Below are 19,306 nucleotides of genomic sequence, written 5' to 3' on the forward strand. Positions count from 1 at the left end.
ATGTGTGACACATCTGGTGAGGAGCTACAGATGGGTTTGTCAAACATATGTTTAGAGAATTCAGCAGGCATTTTGGTTGTCTCTATAATTTTTGAAGAAAATCTTATGATTCACTCAACACGACGACTAAGCAGATGAAGAAAAACATGTTGGCTTTCTTATAAACAACTTTGCAAACCGCAGAAAGCTTTGTACATTTTAATTTCCGTTATTAAGATGAATTTCTAAAACCTTGAGGAAAGCAAATGGATTTTTTCTAATTAAAAGTGGAGGAAAAGAACAATTGAAACCTACTGGTATTACCAAATTGGGTACAAAGTAATGTTTTCATTAACAAAATGTGACATTTCCGCTTATGATTGTTTTAGGAACAATAATTTGTGGACTCTGACCGGTGGACAAACATATGGGGGTCTTGGGTCTTGTTTGTTTTGACGGCCTACCCGCAATATCTGATTAGAGGGGGAACACTGTTATCAGCTGTGCTCTTTCCGGGTACTTTACAGTGTATTATGCTGTAAGGAGAAGGCTCCATGCACTGTGTAATGGCCAAGCAGTGTTACTGCAGTTTACATCCTATTCACTTTGGTGGGAACTGAGCTGCAATAGCAGCTTAGTCGCAACACCTCAAAGGGGGCCATATGCCTCAAAGGGGGCTAACTTTATTGGAACATACCGATAAAGCTAGGAAACACTGGAGTACATAGCCCTTACCACTTACAGCGGTCTGACATATTCATGAGGGGGTGGTCCGAGGCACTCCCTTTCCTCTTCCTCCCCCTCCCACCCCTCCCACACCATATGCCGGCGGTGACTGCTAAGCTTCAACGACAGTCACCCCCTCCTCGGGCCTAGCGGTTTTAACACTCCTTTTACTTGGGTTGGGCCAGGGTTCTCTTTAAGGACACTCAACTTATAGACGGACCTCTCTGCCCACTGTGAAGTCTGGTAAAGCTCTCTTGATACTTTATTTTAGGATAAAATATGATCAGCTGTGTCTGTAATGAAGCTTTATTGATAAACCTTGGTCCCATAATGGCACAAAATTTTGAAAATCCAGTTGTCACTGGGACAAAAAAAATGTTTTTAAAAAATTCAACTTGGAAACCTATTTGTACTTGAGCTAGGGACTGCTTGTATAGCCAGGCTGGACTACAGACCTAAACAGCTGATCCATACAGGGGCCAACAATCACAAAATCCTGGACAACCCATTAAGGACTAGGTCTTTACCTGCACAATGTTAGGAGCTTTTACATCTGCTTACTTACACTATTATAATACACCTTCTTTGATAAAGAAATCTGTTGATGTTATTTTTTACAAGATTGACCTGTCATGTTAGACTTATCAGGATATATTTACTATTCAGTCTTACAAAACGTTGGATCCATTTGCAGTCTTTTTCCAGTCTGTTATGTACATAAGAAAGCGATCAGCATCCTATTGCACAAGGGATTTCTCAGCCTGACTGAAGCCTTAATAGAAGTTTTTATTTTTGTGACCGGTAATGTGTGATCGTGCAGAGACTGGAGATTTTGCAATCACTTTAGTAGTTGGTCATTGGACACAGTCAAAGCTCTTTGTTGCAGATGAAGAATTTGTATCTCTGTAAAGAATAATTGTGCCCTCCTTCAGATTTTCTGTTTCTCACTTGTATTAAAAGATCTGTTGCCTTATGCAAGTGATATATTTTTGTCCTTCTTTTTAGATATATGTACTTCACAAACATGCAAGAAAGATCCCCCAAAATCGAACGTGCCGCCTTAGATGGGACAGAACGAGAAGTTCTCTTCACCACTGGTCTCATCAGGCCCGTGGCCCTTGTTGTGGACAACAAATTGGGGAAACTATTTTGGGTGGACGCAGACTTGAAGCGTATAGAGAGCTCCGACTTCTCTGGTAAGAGTTTCAATATTGACTGGGAAAATCAACCATGGGAAGTTTTCCATTTATTTTGATGACAAAAACATGGTTATTGATCAATCATGAGTATACATAGATTAATTCAAACAAACAAAACAACGAATCTTACAATAAGTTGCTGATTATTACAATATATAAAGGAGATCAACATTATTTCCTAAACATGAAAATGTCGGCAAGATATGTTTTGGGAGGAGAAATCCTCCCTTCAACGTACTTCTCCAAATACTTTAATATGGCACATGTTAACCAAAGAAATTAAAAAAAATAAATAAATAAATAAAGAAGAAAAGAAGGAAAGGATGTATATGGTATACTACTATCCTAATATACTAACAGGGAAGGAAGATACAGGGGCGGGTTGCTACAACAGGAGGATATATATGATCTAATGCAAAGTTTCCTCATAACTATGGTCGAAGCGGCATATTTAAGTTCATATATTCAAACTTAGCCACGCACTCCAGTTATCTTTAAAATGTTTACTTCTTATTATGCCTTGTTCCCACATATACATTTTGTAGCGTTGGCATTCATTCATACTCTCTATTATTGAATCTGAATTAACATGGCTAACAGATTTCCATTGCTTTGCAATAGTCGTTCTCACCACCGCACATAGTCTGCTTGTTAGCGGAAGTTTTCCATTTATTTCTCTGTATAGATCTCTACAAAGTAATAAAAAGTCCCAAAATAAAGTTGGCCATGACTTATGGTTATATGGTCATCTTAAAGGGATGGACCAAGTAACACTAAGTTAACACATAAGTTTGGCAGGTTTTGTTCCCCCTCCATTATGAAATAGTGGAAATAATAGCACAGCCGCCCCAGCTATTTATAACGGAAGCTTAAATGGGTTGGCCACCTTTAGGAAAATTTAACAAGTGGGTCACCCTTATTATACTTGCCTCGTTAAATCTTCCTGGAAGCCTCTATGACGTGCTAGCCAACAATCGGAGAGGGAATACAAACAGTAATGACTGCACAGCTCGGGGCTCCAAGGTGACCAACCCCTGAAGGTAACCATCCTTACATTGAAGTTTATGATTACGGAAGGTGAACAGAAAACTTTCTGTTCGGTTATACTTTGCCATTTAAGAGTCTAAAGCAATAAACTGAACCCCCCAACGGAGGTGGTACCTGAGCTTTTACAAGCTAGTCAGTCGTATTCTAGAGAGCATTTGCAGTTAGGTCTTGGTCACGGTTATTACAATCCTTCTAGCTTGACATTACATTTGCTAATCATTTCCTGTTGATATTTTTTTGTAGTATATTCATGTACAACATCATTTCTGCATAAACTTCTTGCTACTTTCCCATTCATCTGAATAAAACTGGCAGATATTCATGGGATTAATTCAAGAATAATTCTATTCAGATTACTAAAACCGTTTATTAGTCCCAAAAAGTTCTAAAACGTATGAAACAACCCTTATAATCTTCCTGGCCTTTGAAAAAGTTGGGACTACCGGCCAGTTTTGTCAAAACAAGTTTTTTCCTCTCCAATATTGCTCAGAGCTGCACCCACACATTATGTTTTAATTATACCCCCTATAACACAGAAATTTCCATCTTAATGTTTAAATCTGATTTATGGCCAATCATTGAAGATTGATAACCTATTAATGTCAATCTATAAGACTTCAATGCTTAAATTCGACATCTCAATGTTGCACGTCACAGATTTCTTTGATCAATAATAAGAGCTACTGATCACAAGAGCCTCATTGTCGGCATGTTATGTGGCCCTATTATCAACCTCTTTTTCGGATCAGAAAAAATCAAGTTGTACAGCAGGGTTAAGTAATTCAGACACTACAATATTTGTTGCTTTTCTATTCAAGAAATAGATATGTTTTCTTAATTTTTTAATTTTTTTTTGCATACATTTGCACACTTTTCATAAACTTTGGTACGTAAAAAGTCAAGTTCTGGTTGCCCATCGGTAATGGTCCTCTGCTGTTTGGGATGGGCCCTTTGAGATCCAAATCCCTGGTTCTGCTAGTGATCATTTACTGCAAAAAGATGAAAGGCGAGCGATCGGCAAGAGATGAGAAGACTCCTATCGCTTAATGAGACAATGATGTTTTCCCGTTTGATCCATTCACGCTTGTTTTGTAATCCATCCTATTTAGCGAATAATGAACACAAGTGAAAGAATTCAGCAGCAGACTATAGTGAATGTAGTGCCAAACATGAGAGCTGCACAGCTGCCAGGCATGAGTTTATATCTGCAGGGCCTGCAAAATGGAAAAAAACCGAAACTGACAGACCCGCACCGGTTGGGACAAATGCAAGATCCTCCACATGTTGTATTTCTCCCAACAAACACAGGACCTGGAATAGAAAACTTTCTAAATTTTATATTTAGAAATTTAGCAACAAAGCAACAGATTTAGAAAGAAATGCTAAACCTGTTTTGATAAATTGCTCATAATCATTAGTGACTGATAATATAGGAAGTTGACCCAGCACCCAAACTCTCTTTTATTATTTTCAGCTGTGCTGTGCCCACAAATGATACTTAAGACTTGACATGTGAGAATTTTGTTTGCCTTTAGGCGGGCTACACACCACCGTTAGCAGCACATGAAATCGGGACTGTATGTTGTCCGACCCCACATTCTGTACACTTTGCATATGACTCGTATTTGAGAAGAAGTAAAAAGCAGACTCGTCTCAACACTTTACAGCTTCCAAAATGGTATCAATGAAAAGATCATGCCACAAATAAAGACACCTTGCACATATCCATATGCATAAGTGTGAAAAAAAATTATTGGTGTTACAAGATTTCTTTTTTCCTTTCTTATTTTGCTAATGTTTTTTTTTAGTAAGAAATAACAAAACTATATACATTTGGTGTCTCATAGCAGGGCCCATAATAAAATGGTGCACCTGCCTTTTTTCCTCTCCAGCTTTCCAGTACATTGCACAGAATATTACACAGTGCTACTAAGGAGTATAACTAGTCTCACAGATAACCAGCCCTCATATGGCTCTGTAAATGGGAAAAAATAGTTATGGCTTTTGAATCCACACCATTCTTTGGCTCAATAGAAAACAATTGTTATGTGGTATACGACATGTGGTAATGGCTAGAGAATTCTGGTGCATCTTCAATAGTAAATCTGGCCCAAAAAATCAAGCTGCAGAAAATTATCCAGAACAAATGCACTTTAGAGAGACTGTCTCAATGCTGGGCCTTAGAACAGAATCTAGGCAATCCCCGATTTAAGCACAGCCGACTGACAGACGACAAATAAAATCATGATCCCGTTCAGTATTGTTGCATCTTAAAATGCCCGATCTATAAAAATATAAAAATGGTTATTCCCGGAAGTGAACCCCGTAATGGAAAATGTCAGAATCGCCACTTTTTTTGCCATTTTGCAACGTGTAAACATTTTAATAAAAGGTGATCAAAAGGTCGTACCATCTCCAAAATGGTAGCAATAAAAATTAGCAATGTCAGCAAAAACGACGCCTTACACAGCTCCGTATAAGAACATATGAAAAAGCTATTGGCCTCAGAATATGGCAAAATGAAGGGGGGTTTTTTGTTTGTTTTGTTTTCTTTTTTGTGCAAATGGTTTACATTTTTTAAAAATCTATCTAAATTTGGTATCTTCATAATAGTTCTGACCCAAAGAATTAAGTAGATGTGTCATTTGGAGTTCACAGTGAAAGCTGCGAAAACGGGAACCAAAACAAAATAGTGCAAACGTTTTTTTTGTTTTGTCAATTTCGCTGCATGTAAAACTTTTTCCACCTTCTCAATACATGGTATGGAATATTAAATACAGTCACTAGGAAGTACAATTTGTTACGCAGAGAACAGGCCTTTATACACCTCTGTATGCAGACAAATAAAAAAGTTTTATGGAATTTTGAAAGAGAGTGAAAAAATATAAACCCAAAAAATGAAAAAGGGCTGTGTCCTTAAAGGGGTTTTCTCACAAACACAAGTTAGGCCCTATCCTGTGGATAGGGCCTATCTGGCTGATCGGTGGGTGTCTTAGTGATGAGACCCCCACAGATCACGAAAACCAGTGGTCTGATGGGGATTCGCGTACCTCTGATGAACCCCTCGTTGCTCCGTAGGAGCAAACAGCCATGCATGACCTTTCTGCTCCATAGAGATTAATGGAGCAGAATGGTCATGCCCTGCCGTCTACTCCATTACTCTGACGGAGCAACGAGGGGTCCGACTGAGGTAAGTGGGACTCGGTTAGATCCCTTTTTAGTGATCTGTGGGGTAACTTTTATTCGTGGGGAAAACCGCTTTAAGGGGTTAGTAGCGTGAGTTTAGCGTTTTGTTTGTTTACTACTTGACAACCAAGACTGGATGTAATGAGCATACTCGCTGTAGTGGAACTTTTATGCTTGAAGGACGCAAGACGCCTTGAAGAAGAAAATTGAATGATTTATCCCTCCTCTCCTTTGTTCCATGTCATTAACTAATATATTTGGCAGTTTGCAACTAAAAACCCGCACTTCTATAGAAAGAAAGGTTTTTATTAATTCCAAGTATGCAATGACAACCCCAGGGGCTGTAGTAATTATGCAGTCTTCATTAAGACCCCTTGCGGCACTGGAAAACATCTTGACATGTAGGAAAAAGCTTTGTACATATGCGCATACCAAGAATACTAGGTCATATGTACAAAACTGACAGGGGTACTGGGATCTTATGCACCATCTTCACTGACTGTTACTTCAATGGCCCATTAGTATCTAGGAGACAACATATTGCTGTAGTTTTTACCCCTAATTTCTCCATCTCCGTACTCAATCTTCTTAAGTCACCAGAGCTTACCTCCGGCAGGAAGTATGTGAAGTTTAGGGACAGGATAATGAGGAACAGTCTGTGTTTGGATGGCTATATTAGTGTAACTTATTTAATCACTTTTGGCTTCCTCCAGAATTCCTATGTTATTCTTGGACATGATTCTCTCTAGAGTATAAGGAGAGTTCAGGCATGTGCATTACCTCCTGAGGAGCATGGTTTTTCATGGCAGCCACCAATTTCATATGATATTGAAATGAAATTACGAGTAAAAAAAACTCTAAACTTCCTTTTCGTATAAAATAATCACTTAGCTAGAGCTATTAATGGTAATCTGAGATGTTTGGTAGAACTCTGAACATGTTGGCTGCCTTGACGTTGTGTCAGAGCTAATCCTGGACTTCATCACATAGTCTAGCCTCTAGGTGATCTTCTCAGGAAGGGAATGGTAATGGAATTCTCAAGATAAGCAAAAAATACAGACTGGCTTAGTGCTCAGTGTCAATCAGTGGTTGGCGTTATGGTAATTGGGTTGGGTTGGAATATCATTTGACCACATATTTTGTTTTTCATGTTTTTAGTTACATAGTTTATAATACTGAAAAAACACAGTCCAAGACTAACCTTTACTGCCAAAGCAAGGGTCCCGACAAATTTGTGCTTTCCAACATTAATTGTTAGACTTGGTATACAGGCAGTCCCTTGGTTACGTACAAGAAAAGTTCTTTGGGTTTGTGTTCTTAAGTTGAATTGTTATGTAACTTGGAACTGTATATTTTATAATTGTAGCATAATTTTTTTTGTTGTAATGGTACAAAGGATTATCAATAAAGCTTCATTACAGACGCTTTACATCTGATTATTGCAGCCTGGGGATAAAGTAATAGCATCCAGAGAGCTTCACCAGAGGTCACAGGGGGCAGAGAGGTCCATATGTCACTAAGGGGCATCTGTAAGTCTGGTGTCTTTAAGTATGGGACCGTCTTTATAAGGTTGGAAAAAGACAGAACCTGGCACAAAAAACATCTTCCACCAAGTACCAATAGAGGAGTCTGTAGTCAGATACTCTTTTAACTCTTTTATTCCCCACTTATAAAAAAAAACTCACATAATCAACTCTTCAAATATCCTGACTAAAGCATTGGTAAAGATGTGACATAGTCTTTCTAAGTATTAATTCCCCACCCTTCACCGTTCATGAAATTTAGAGATTTACTATTTAGGTATTGTACATTGTAATGAGGTCTCCCCTCAGTCGTCTTTTTTTTCTTTAAGCTGAATAACCCCAAGTCTAGTAATCTATCATTGTATTTTATGACCCCCCCCATTCCCGTTATAATCTTGATTGCGCCCATTGCAGTTCTACTATGTCCTTTTTATACACTGGTGCCCAAAACTGTGTACAATATTCCATGTGTGGCCTGACCAGGGATTTGTATAAGGGCAAAACTATGTCTTTATCATGAGAATCTATTCCTCTCTTCATACATTCCATAATTCTATTTGTTTTATTAGCAGTTGCCTGCCTCTTATTAGTAACAACAGTTTATGGCACATTGAAACAAGAGCTAGATGCTTTGCTAATGTTTAATGCCATTACTAGCTTTTGGGGCAAGACATTCGATAAGTGAACTATTCATACTGTATCCCTTCTTATATGTCCAAATCTCCTTTCCTCCATCCATAATGGATGTTCCCGGATCCTATGTACATTTCATTGGAATTCTGAGCCTGAAGAACCTACAGAGATGTGTTGCTTAGCATGTCCCATTTGTTTATAAGGTGTTACTAGGATTTTGGTGTGGGTGACCTTGGGATAGCTTGTCAATATCTGATTGTGATGGTCCATCTTCAGGCACTTTGTCAAAGATATAAATAGGTCATCAGTATTAAATATCTGAAATTCACCTTTTAAAATGTTTTACCTTCTTATTACAGGAGCAAACAGAATTACTTTGGAAGATTCAAATATCCTTCAGCCAATGGGACTTTCTGTTTTGGGTGATCATCTGTATTGGATTGACCGACAACAGCAGATGATTGAACGAGTAGATAAGACCAATGGTTTGCGAAGGACAAGGATTCAAGGTCGCATCACCCATCTTACTGGAATTCATGCAGTTGAGCCTCTTGACTCCAAGGAGTTCTGTAAGTTCCTTTCATACTAGGCTAAGTATTGAAACTAACTGGACTCGGACAACATTTTAAGATCCCAGCAGTCTATAGCCACTGCTAATGAGTGTTGCCTGTGTCCATCTAAGTAGATCATTCTTGTAGCCACATGTCACATTTGATTGCAGGTCAAAGGAAGGACCACAGTAAGTAGGTATTGAGGGTGTTTTAGACTCAAGCCAAAGTATTTCTTGTAGTGTAAAAGCATGAAGGACCACACAGATGTGTATATCAGTGTTTTACATCTACAACTTACATTTATTTGCAAATGTAATTTTGCAGCTGCACACCCATGCTCAAAGGATAATGGAGGGTGTTCTCATATCTGCATCGCCAAAGGAGACGGCACCCCTCGATGCTCCTGTCCTGTGCATTTTGTCCTATCAGAAAACCTATTGACGTGCGGAGGTACTGCTTATATGCTTTTGTGCTCAGTTAACTATCTTTATCTGCTTTTTTTTTTTTCCCCTTTTAATATCTGTCTTTTGTGTTGCGCAGAGCCACCAACTTGCACTCCAGAGCAGTTTACATGTGCCACAGGCGAGATCGACTGCATTCCCATGGCATGGCGTTGCGATGGATTTTCAGAATGTGAGGACAAGAGTGACGAGGAGAACTGTCCGCTTTGTTCTGACAATCAGTTCCAGTGTGAGAAGGGTCAGTGTATTGATGCTCGGAAGAAGTGTGATGGAGAATATGATTGTCAGGACAAGTCTGACGAATTGGACTGTGAAGGTGCGGAAATGAGCTTCCTAGCTCTATGCTGTATACAAACTGCTATTCCCTGCAAAGTGTTAATTATGTTGATGAGAACTACTTATTGCGTGTCTGAAGGTGGATGAATACTTCTGCTATTAGCAAAATTGTGTAGACGATGGAGTATTTTGTCTGATTCCAGCCTAAATATCTAAGGAGTGTTTGGTGAAGAACAAGCTATTCCAGTCTAGTGTTTAGAACTTGATGATAAATGCCTTAAGCTCAGATTCATATTGAGTGGATATGTTTTCTGTATATATTTCAGCGATCTGCCCACCAAATCAGGTCCGCTGTGACAATGGTCAGTGCGTCACCACAAAGCAGCAGTGTGATTCCTTTGTGGATTGTGGTGATAACTCTGAAGATATCCTTTGTGGTAAGCAGCACATGTCTAGATATGGGTATAAGTCATTGGACAACCTTGTGTTTCTTAAAAAAAATCTACACATTTGTAGATTACATCATTACCAAAAATTTTTTTTTTTTTCGTTCAAGAACTGAAAAGGACCCCATCTGAGGAGACTCCTTCACACAGCAGTGCGATTCTACCTGTGATTGGAATTATTTTGTGTGTCTTCGTGTTTGGTGGGGTGTATTTTGTGTGCCAGAGGGTAGTGTGTCAGAGATACACTGGGCCGAATGGACCTTTCCCACACGAATACATAAGTGGAACTCCTCATGTTCCTCTCAACTTTATCACAACTAGAAGTTCTCAGCCTGGCACCTACACGGGTAAGTCTCGATCATTTAAATATCACTAAAAAGATATAGACAGTTGAAAGCGTTCAGTAGGGGAAGCAACTATATCAAGTTATCACAAAAGCAACTGGATTTTAAAGTATCAACAAGGGTGCAATTCAAGCAAGTCACTCTCCACTCCAAGTCAAAAGTGGAGGGAATTTTGGGACTAGTCCCCTTACCACCATCAAATCGATTCTCCTCAATACTTGCACGTTACATATCATGGCTTAGCGTGCGAGATCTGATCTTCTGAATCCAAAATTCTCTATTCTTTACTTCATGTATTGGTGTGACTGACTTTCTTGAATTGCATCATGACTGACGCTTCAGAATCAGGAGTTGAGCACTAATCATGAATCCAATACCTGTATTAAGAGATGTAATTAGTATGTAACATTAACATACAGCGTGGGCTCTGTATATCACTTTTAAGACTCCTTTGGTAAAGATCAAACATTTCATTCCAACTCAATCTGATCAGCTTCTCACTCATTTTCTTTAGTGGCAATGAATCTGTTAAGAAGTTTTACTGTTAGACACACTGTGATAGCGGTTGTTATAATGAAGGCTCTGCTTGTGTAGCTCCTGAAGAATCTACCCTGGCAGCTGGAAAATACCCTGGAAAATAGAACCATGGGATCAGCTGAAATGTGATCCAATAAAATGTAAAGCACTGAGTCATATGGATTACTCGCTAAGCTTTGGACACTCCCCAGACTTTGGTTTTGCATTGACTGTTGGAATAAAAATATCGTATTCGTTTTACGATTTTTGTCAAGTGCATCTTTAAAAAAAAAAAAAAAACATAGAAAATGCATAAAAATTATCCCAAAACTTTTTCCTTTAATCTTATTTAATCCTATCTGATGAACTATATTAAAACTGTCAAAGAATTCTTCCCTCTGTGTACCAGGAACTCCCTCATACCCCTCTACTTACTGTCCTGCTCCAGCCAGTAGTCTTGCAGCCATACACAGGAGAGTCGCTTCTATGCCAAGAGTGTAAATCCCCCGTCTACTCTTGTCATTCCAAAGCCAAAAACTCAGCACAGTCCAATAGCTTCTATGTTCTCTGCAGGATTCCTGAACGAGGCAATATTTCCTGTTTACCCTTATACATTTTTAGGTTAAGTGTTTCGGTAATAAATAAGGTACCTTTTTCCATATGGAGACCATGTATTGATTTTATCTTTTATTTCTTGTTCAGAAGCTGAAGTGGAATTGAGTTTACTAAATGCTGATGACAAAGTAATTTACCTAAGGGTGGGAGAAGCCAAAAGTAAGGATATTAGATATGTTATCCTTATCACGCGTTCTGTTTAATTTATGGAAATCGGCACCAGTCTTATTTAATTCGCCCATTTTAAATTCACTTCAGAAAAGCAGGAGGATCTAGTATATTTATGTTTATTGGTTCGGTGACAGATTGAAATTTTTTTGGGGGGGGCCCACCCTTCAGTATTCCCTAGGAAATAGACCCTAGTAGCATCTAAATTAGGTTGTGTTATACTGTAACACTGGAGACCAGAATTGGGATAGAGCTTGGGTCCACTGGGGGGCCCACTGGTTCTCTGGTGGACCAGTTCAACACTGTGTTGATTTCTGTAAAAAGATTTAGTATAACTTTACATGTAATGATTTAAATGAAATCTACTATTTTCTTTTATGCATTATGAACCATACATAACTTGAGAACGCTGAAGATACACTGATGCAGAAACATATCTTGTTTAATCACTGATCCTAGTGGTTTTGCTCAAAAAAACAATAATAAAATTATGACAATTTGGCTCCTGTCGCTCCTACAGGGCTTCTCCTCTTAACCTAACAATGAACCGCTCCAGAGAACGCTGTATTGACTGTGTTGTCCCTGACAGGCAGAAGTAATTAATCATTGCACCAACTGCTGTATTCCAGCTCAGGTTTGCACCCAGCTTTTCCAAGGCCTTAAATTTATAATTGTTTTTTGAGCAAAACCGCTCAGATCAGGGATTAAACAAGATATGTTTCTGCATCAGTGTAGCTACAGCATTCTCGAGGTATGTTTGGTTCACAGTACATAAAAACGGTAGAATTACTTTAAATACCTTTCTTTTATGATCCAATAAAACAATCCTAATTGTTCATTGGATAGAGTAATTGTCTTTTGATTTCTGTCTATGATTTCTATATGGGTAATATGCTTTATACATTATGAAGCTTTATAAATCTGCTTACAACTGCATGAATAATTTGGATGCAGAGCACCTCCATAGTACATAAACCTTCACATGCAGAATATTTCCATATATAATTAATGTAAGACCTCTCTTCTCTGCTCAGGTATACCTTGTGGAAAGCAAATGATCAGCTCCATGAGCATCATAGGCGGTGGTAGTAGTGGAGCTCCACTTTATGACCGAAATCACGTGACCGGTGCTTCCTCCAGTAGCTCTTCAAGTACCAAGGCCACCCTCTACCCACAGGTAAATGGACAAAATAATAAAACTAGTTAGGATACATAAGGGCACCAGTTATAAACCTCCCACACCTAAGAGACGTGCTGCACACATGACTTTTATCTTTTCTTAAATGGAAACTGTCATCAGAGACCTCATTTTCACTAAAGACAGGTTGCAGTAGTCCATCACACCATCAAAAATGCCTTTCTACCTTTTATAAGCATTACAGTATAATTGTGTGTTATAACTTACCTTGCACCCTGGCAAAATCCCGGGGTAGTCACAGGGGCTGGGATTTGGTTTGGATGCCTTTCAAAAAACAACATGTAACTTGTCTGTGTTACTCACTCCTCAGATCTTAGCCCCCCACCTTTTTGCTCCTGTACAGCTCCTCCCTCCGGCCTCTTCACAGAGGTCACAGCCTGGTGAGATGACATCAGTGGGGATGGGAGCTGTACTGGAGCACAAAGGTGGGGGCTAAGATCTGAGGAGTGAGTAACACAGACAAGTTACATGTTGTTTTTTAAAAATCCATCCAAACCAAAGCCCAGCTTCTGTGACTACCCCAGGATTTTGTCAAGGAGCAAGGTAAGTTATAACACACAATTATATTATAATGCATATTCTTATAAAAGGCACAAAGGCAGATTGCACTGAAGGTGTGATGGCCTCTTGCAACCTGTCTTTAGTGAAAATGAGGTCTCTGGTGACAGGTTCCCTTTAATGATAGCTATTTCCATAACCGCTGCTAGTTGGTCTTTATGGCTGAAAAAGGCATTCTGCTGCTCAGCGACATAATCTTAAGTGGAAACGTTCCATCACTTGTACTATTATACATGAGATGTATATTCTCCATGTGCCATAGCCACTAGTGTGTATGTACATATAAATGTCAAACATATGACCTGTAGCGAGTGCCTGACAGAAGAGCAAGAGCAACTTGCGCAATTGAACCTTGTATCAAGAAGTCTGATAAAATACAGAATAATTTTCTCATTAATTTGATGATTTCATGGAACAAAATCATTCACTTTTGGTTTTTATTGTAGATATTGAACCCACCCCCATCGCCAGCTACAGATCGTTCCTTCTATAACACGGAAGTGTTTTACTCCTCAAATAGTCCATCCACCACTAGGTCTTACAGGTAACTTTTAATTTGCACTATATTCAATCTGCATTTGTGTTAAAGGTTATTTTAAAGACTGTTACTATTCTTAGGATGAATTTTTTTTATTTACTTTTTTTTCCTGGCATAAGCCAAGCCAACATTTGTGTAAAGCCAAACTAGGCATTCTAAAACTGCACTACTTTTTAGACACTTACAATCTCTAAACCTCTGAAGATTACAGAAATGAATACTGCAGATATTAATAGTAAACTTTGTAATATACTTCATCAAGTAAAGCATCTTTTCTGTGCCTATTTTCTGCTCTTTCTCCTGTAGTGAGCAGTGCATCTGAAAGCCTACTGAGATTTTTCCATTTCAGACAGATAAGAAGACTAAGGATTAACTCTTTCTTAGAAAATATTTCACTTGATGATGTAGCTCTCTAAGATTAGACTGTCCAGGGACTGTCTCTGTAAAGAGTTAAGCCATTAGACACCTTATCAGGCTCCTTTTCTCAGCTGTCAGTGGATACAGAACAGAAAGATGATTTAAACAATTGTTTAAAGGGAAGAAATGCAGAAAAAAGGACACAGGAACAGATTTCTTTAATAAAGTTTATTATAAAGGTTACTCTTATCCACACTGTTCATTTATAAAATGTTGAAAGTTTTTAGTTACGCTTTAAAGGGGTTGTCTGGGGAAGCACCAATGCATGTTATAAAAATAACCTCCTAATTTAAAGCATCTTGCTAATACATGTTTAGTTTCCCTGCTGCCTTTACATTTCGCTCGTGTTCATTAATGTAAGTATTTCTTATCTACTATTCTCAAAAAGAAACCTGTTTTGTTTGTTTTCAGGCCGTATCTTATACGGGGCATTGCCCCTCCAACTACTCCATGCAGCACAGATGTTTGCGACAGCGACTACACTACAAGCAGATGGAAAGCTAATAAATATTACATGGATTTAAATTCTGATTCAGACCCATACCCACCACCTCCTACTCCCAGAAGTCAATACATGTCAGCTGAAGAAAGCTGCCCCCCTTCCCCAACAACAGAAAGAAGCTACTTCCACCTCTACCCTCCTCCCCCCTCACCATGTACAGACTCTTCATGACCCAAACTGAAGGAACCTGCTCCCCTCAAAATTGTAAATAATTTAAATATGAACGAAAGAACAAATATATAAATATATATATATTATATATATTTTATGATTTTAAAGATAATTTGGATTGATGTTTTTTAAGAAAAAAAAAGAAAATAAAAAAAAATTATTAAATGTGAATATAATGGGTCGGGTGGGACTGTGAAAAATGTACAGCGTAAAAATATTTATATATAATATTTTTTTTTTCTATTTAACAACTATGTGCGATGTTTCTTATGATATACAACATAATTTGTATCCTTCCGGGGGTTATGCATTTTCTATTTTGGTGCTAAACTGGGATCAATATGTCGAACATTACAAACATTATTTGTATCTGTACATATAATATCCATAGGAGGCGGTTACAAATAGGTTGGTATTACAGCCCACCATCTCCTCTTGACCATATTTAGTGTCTCTTGTGGGTCTGGTGCGCTGCAGCTAACCTTTTAAAGGGAACCTGTCACCATACTGGAGGTTTACCATAATGGGTGTTTACTCCACTAACCTAGCAGCCCCATAAGGTATGATATGAAATGTCCTTTCTAGAATTCCCTCTTTTTGTGAAATCTTACCCATTTACCTCTGGAGGATATTTTTATTTTAGAGTCACATAAAATGAGCAGAAAACTGTCATCTTTTGCCAGAAATGAGACCCATAGACTAGAGGGGGAGCATTAATTCAGATACCTAAATATTGGGATACAGAAGCTAGAACCAAGGTTCTGGTACAGTATTAAAGAAGAGAATTTCATCTTTCAAACTGCATAAGTGAGCTACATAATCAGAGATATAGTCATAGCTGGGAAATGTAAGATGCCTATAAAGATCCTATTCCCCGCTACGCTGGTAACACTCTTTTATCTCAGGTTCTATAGTTCACAAAAGCACCTGATGAAATTAAAAAGATGAGATTATCTTCTTTTATCTGATACCAGAAGTATGAAGCTATGAGTTTATGGCAATAAATGACACGGCCCCTCCAACCGGGCATAGATGAGTCGGCTCCAGAGGACGTGGGAGGGAAGTGTCAGTTTAGATGCCTATATCTTGGGTTCTATAGCAGCTGAGTATCAGTAGCAGTTGGTATGAGATTAAAAATAAGAATCTCATCTTTCAAATCGCATCACACCTCTGCTTCTTTTAGCTGCATAAGTGGAGATGCAGGCAGTTAAGAGAGAGGAGGATATTGGATTTTTACACAAAAAAAAAGTTCCTAGGGGTAGCAGCTCACAAAATTGCACAAAAAATAAGAATATCTTAGAACGTCCTTCAATTATTCTCTTCCTTGTATGTTGACATTAAAGCTGAGGAATGTATAAGGAATTCATTGTATGTGAGTCAGCCATGTCTCCCATTCTCCTCACTGACGTGTCTGTCTGTAAGGCGACTGGCTGGAGCATATTATTGGGGGAAGTTGGGGAACTGGCTGAGACATGTTATTGGGGGAAGTTGGGGAACTGGCTGGGGCATGTTATCGGGGGAAGTTAGGGAACTGGCTGGAACATGTTATTGGGGGGAGTCAGGAGAAATTGGTTTTTATCGTTTTGGATTCCCAACTATGACTTGACCGGCCCATATCTTTGTACATCACAGAACCACAAACTGGATGGGGTTTCAAAGATAAAATTATTTAATCTTCTATGGAACCCAACCTGACTCCTGTCTTGCAAAAGATGACCATTTCTGCTTATTCTTGCATGATTTTGAAGGAGATAATTTTTTTAGGTAAATGGGCAAGACTTCACATAACAAGAAAGGACATATCTAGAAAGGACATATCTTCCCTACTTGGATGGGGCTGCCCCTCTAGTGGGCTAAAAGTAGGTGACAGGTTCCCTTTAAGCTCAGAGATAGATTGAAAACCTGATTCCGACCTTATTTTGAAAGAAATCGACTGAAGAACTTAATAGTATCTACCTAGAATCTATAAGGCAGATTTTGACATAATCCCTTGCATATTGGGGTGAAGCACATTTTCCAACAAATGCGTTTTATGGCATATAGGATATACCTTTAGCTTATGTTCACATGACGTATTGTCTAAACTTTTTATGAAGTCTGCTTGTGTGTAGCTACCATGGATTCAGTGCTGCACATGCAAAGATTTATTTTTATTTTATTCATTTTATCTCAAATTATTTGTGGATCAGGAAAAAAATATATCTTATGTGTCATAGGCGCATAATCACATTGAAGTCAGCGAGACATGTGGATTCACCTTTGTAATGATTATTTAAAAGCAATGTATAAACACACTGCACAAACGGTACGATTCCGAAAAAAAGAGCTCCTAGGGGTAGCAGCTCTCTTTTTTTTTTTTTTTTTTTTTTTTATAAAGAAACCCCACATATACAAAATTGCACAAAAAATAAGAATATCTTAGAACGTCCTTTAATTATTCTCTTCCTTGTATGTTAAAATTAAAGCTGAGAAATGTAAGGAATTCATTGTATGTGAGTCAGCCATGTCTCCCATTCTCCTTGCTGACGTGTCTGTCTGTAAGGCGACTGGCTGGAGCATGTTATTGGGAGAAGTCAGGAGAACTGGCTGGAGCATGTGATTGGGAGATGTTGGGGAACTAGCTGGAGCATGTTATTGGGGGAAGTCAGGATAACTGGCTGGAGCACGTTATTGGGGGAAGTTAGGGAGCTGGCTGGGGCATGTTATTGGGAGAAGTTGGGGAACTGGCTGGAGCATGTTATTGGGGGGGGGGGGGGGGGAAGTCAGGAGAAATACATATAGGCTATTAACAGTGTATTGTTAGCTTTTAAAGGATTTTTTTTCCTGGTTTAATTTGTAGCTTCCCCCTCCCACCTTTCACACTACTATTTAACTTCGGTATAGTTCTGGACTTGGAGGTCACCAAGCCTCTATTCAAGTGTTGAGCATTTGGGCCCACGTTTATTAAAGTGTTTGCACCAGTTTTCTGTCTGATCTTGCCCTAGAAAGAACGAGCAGACTGTGTCGCGGCTGCACTGTGCCTTACAAGAAAAAATGTGCACCAGGGGTGTGTTGGTGCTTAGTCGCACCGTGCGCTACAATTCTGCAGTATGAACAAAGTACAACAAAAAAATGATGCACGCTTGCCGAGCCAAATTCATGAATGTGCAACACAATCCATGAATGTGGTGAACACTTCACAGGCAAAGTGCACGTAGTACAATTTGCACTGTTTTTGATCATTGTGAGCCTCTGCGTGCAATTTATTTTGTAGCATCAATCCCTGGGTAAGCTCTTCCACTATACATTGTGTGGAGCGGTGCCTCGTAAAGAAGCTGCGGCTCTTCCTGATCACTGCAGCCCAGTCAGTGGGGCAAGGATTCTGGGGAAGACCATCTGTTGTAAAGATCCAGAAAACTGCTAAATACATGTCTTATTTCATTCACATTAATTAGGACTTTAAAGGCAACCTACCACCACAATTCAACCTATAAAGGTAGATCGGGTGGAAGGTGGATGATGGGATGTGAGGATAGCTCTTTTTTCTACCTTTTATAGGTAGAATCGTGGTGGTAGGTTCCATTTAAAGATATATAATGGGGGGGGGGGTTGGCTTTTTAGAAGACACCTCACAATACTTTAAACCCACAATTCTTCCTTTTTTGTTTGTGTATTCTGTTGCTGGAAACAAAATGTTCACCTGTAGCATGCTGAATTTTTTTTTATCTAAAAATTTACCTAAAATGTCAAAACAAGTGTGTTGTGTTGTATGTTATGTTGCCTTTGTTTTTGTTTTCACACACCCCGTGCTCAATAGCGGTGATGTCTTGCAGGTAATATTTGTTTTCAGGTAACTGGCGGTGCCTCTATATGTGCCCTCACCTGGTAGCATACATCTATCCCCAAATAAACTGGAGATCACTTATTATACTGCAGCAATTGTCCCCACCTATTGCGCCCCTTATTTCAAGAGACTGTGGAGACAAAGTTGTATTTTCGTTCTACCCAACTACTGGGTTATTTCTTGCTTTGACTTTATATTTAATGGTTTTTAACCAAGTTGGCAACAGCTCAGGTGACAATCATTGGTGAAACATCCCGACCTACCATTTCATTCATAAGGGAACCACACAAGTAGTCAGACCCCCTTCAGTTAACTGGTGATCCCTCTGACGTATCCACACGAGAACGAGGATAACATTTTTTCCAAGTGTGAATACAGCAGCTGTGCATGATGGTTTATAGGCATGTTAGGTCCATGTGGCAAATGTTA

At 38.9% G+C, this 19,306-nt stretch overlaps 1 protein-coding gene across 2 annotated transcripts in view; it reads left to right on the top strand.

The window, feature by feature from the left end:
• The window catches only part of LRP5 (LDL receptor related protein 5), a 93,556-nt gene extending 74,768 nt beyond the window's left edge, over positions 1-18,788 (top strand). Inside the window, exons 15-24 of one of the 2 annotated variants that reach the window (XM_072117992.1) lie at positions 1,711-1,901; positions 8,653-8,862; positions 9,169-9,294; positions 9,385-9,621; positions 9,908-10,018; positions 10,138-10,374; positions 11,590-11,661; positions 12,705-12,847; positions 13,873-13,970; positions 14,793-18,788. In XM_072117992.1, the coding sequence (XP_071974093.1) occupies positions 1,711-1,901; positions 8,653-8,862; positions 9,169-9,294; positions 9,385-9,621; positions 9,908-10,018; positions 10,138-10,374; positions 11,590-11,661; positions 12,705-12,847; positions 13,873-13,970; positions 14,793-15,054 (1,687 nt within the window). In that variant the 3' untranslated portion in view covers positions 15,055-18,788. The remainder of the gene's footprint in view (positions 1-1,710; positions 1,902-8,652; positions 8,863-9,168; positions 9,295-9,384; positions 9,622-9,907; positions 10,019-10,137; positions 10,375-11,589; positions 11,662-12,704; positions 12,848-13,872; positions 13,971-14,792) is intronic. The other variant, XM_072117993.1, reaches the window with a different exon arrangement.
• The last annotated feature ends 518 nt before the right edge of the window (positions 18,789-19,306 follow it).

The sequence above is a fragment of the Engystomops pustulosus genome, chromosome 7, assembly GCF_040894005.1.
Source record: "Engystomops pustulosus chromosome 7, aEngPut4.maternal, whole genome shotgun sequence".
In the NCBI taxonomy this organism is placed as follows: Eukaryota; Metazoa; Chordata; class Amphibia; order Anura; family Leptodactylidae; genus Engystomops; species Engystomops pustulosus.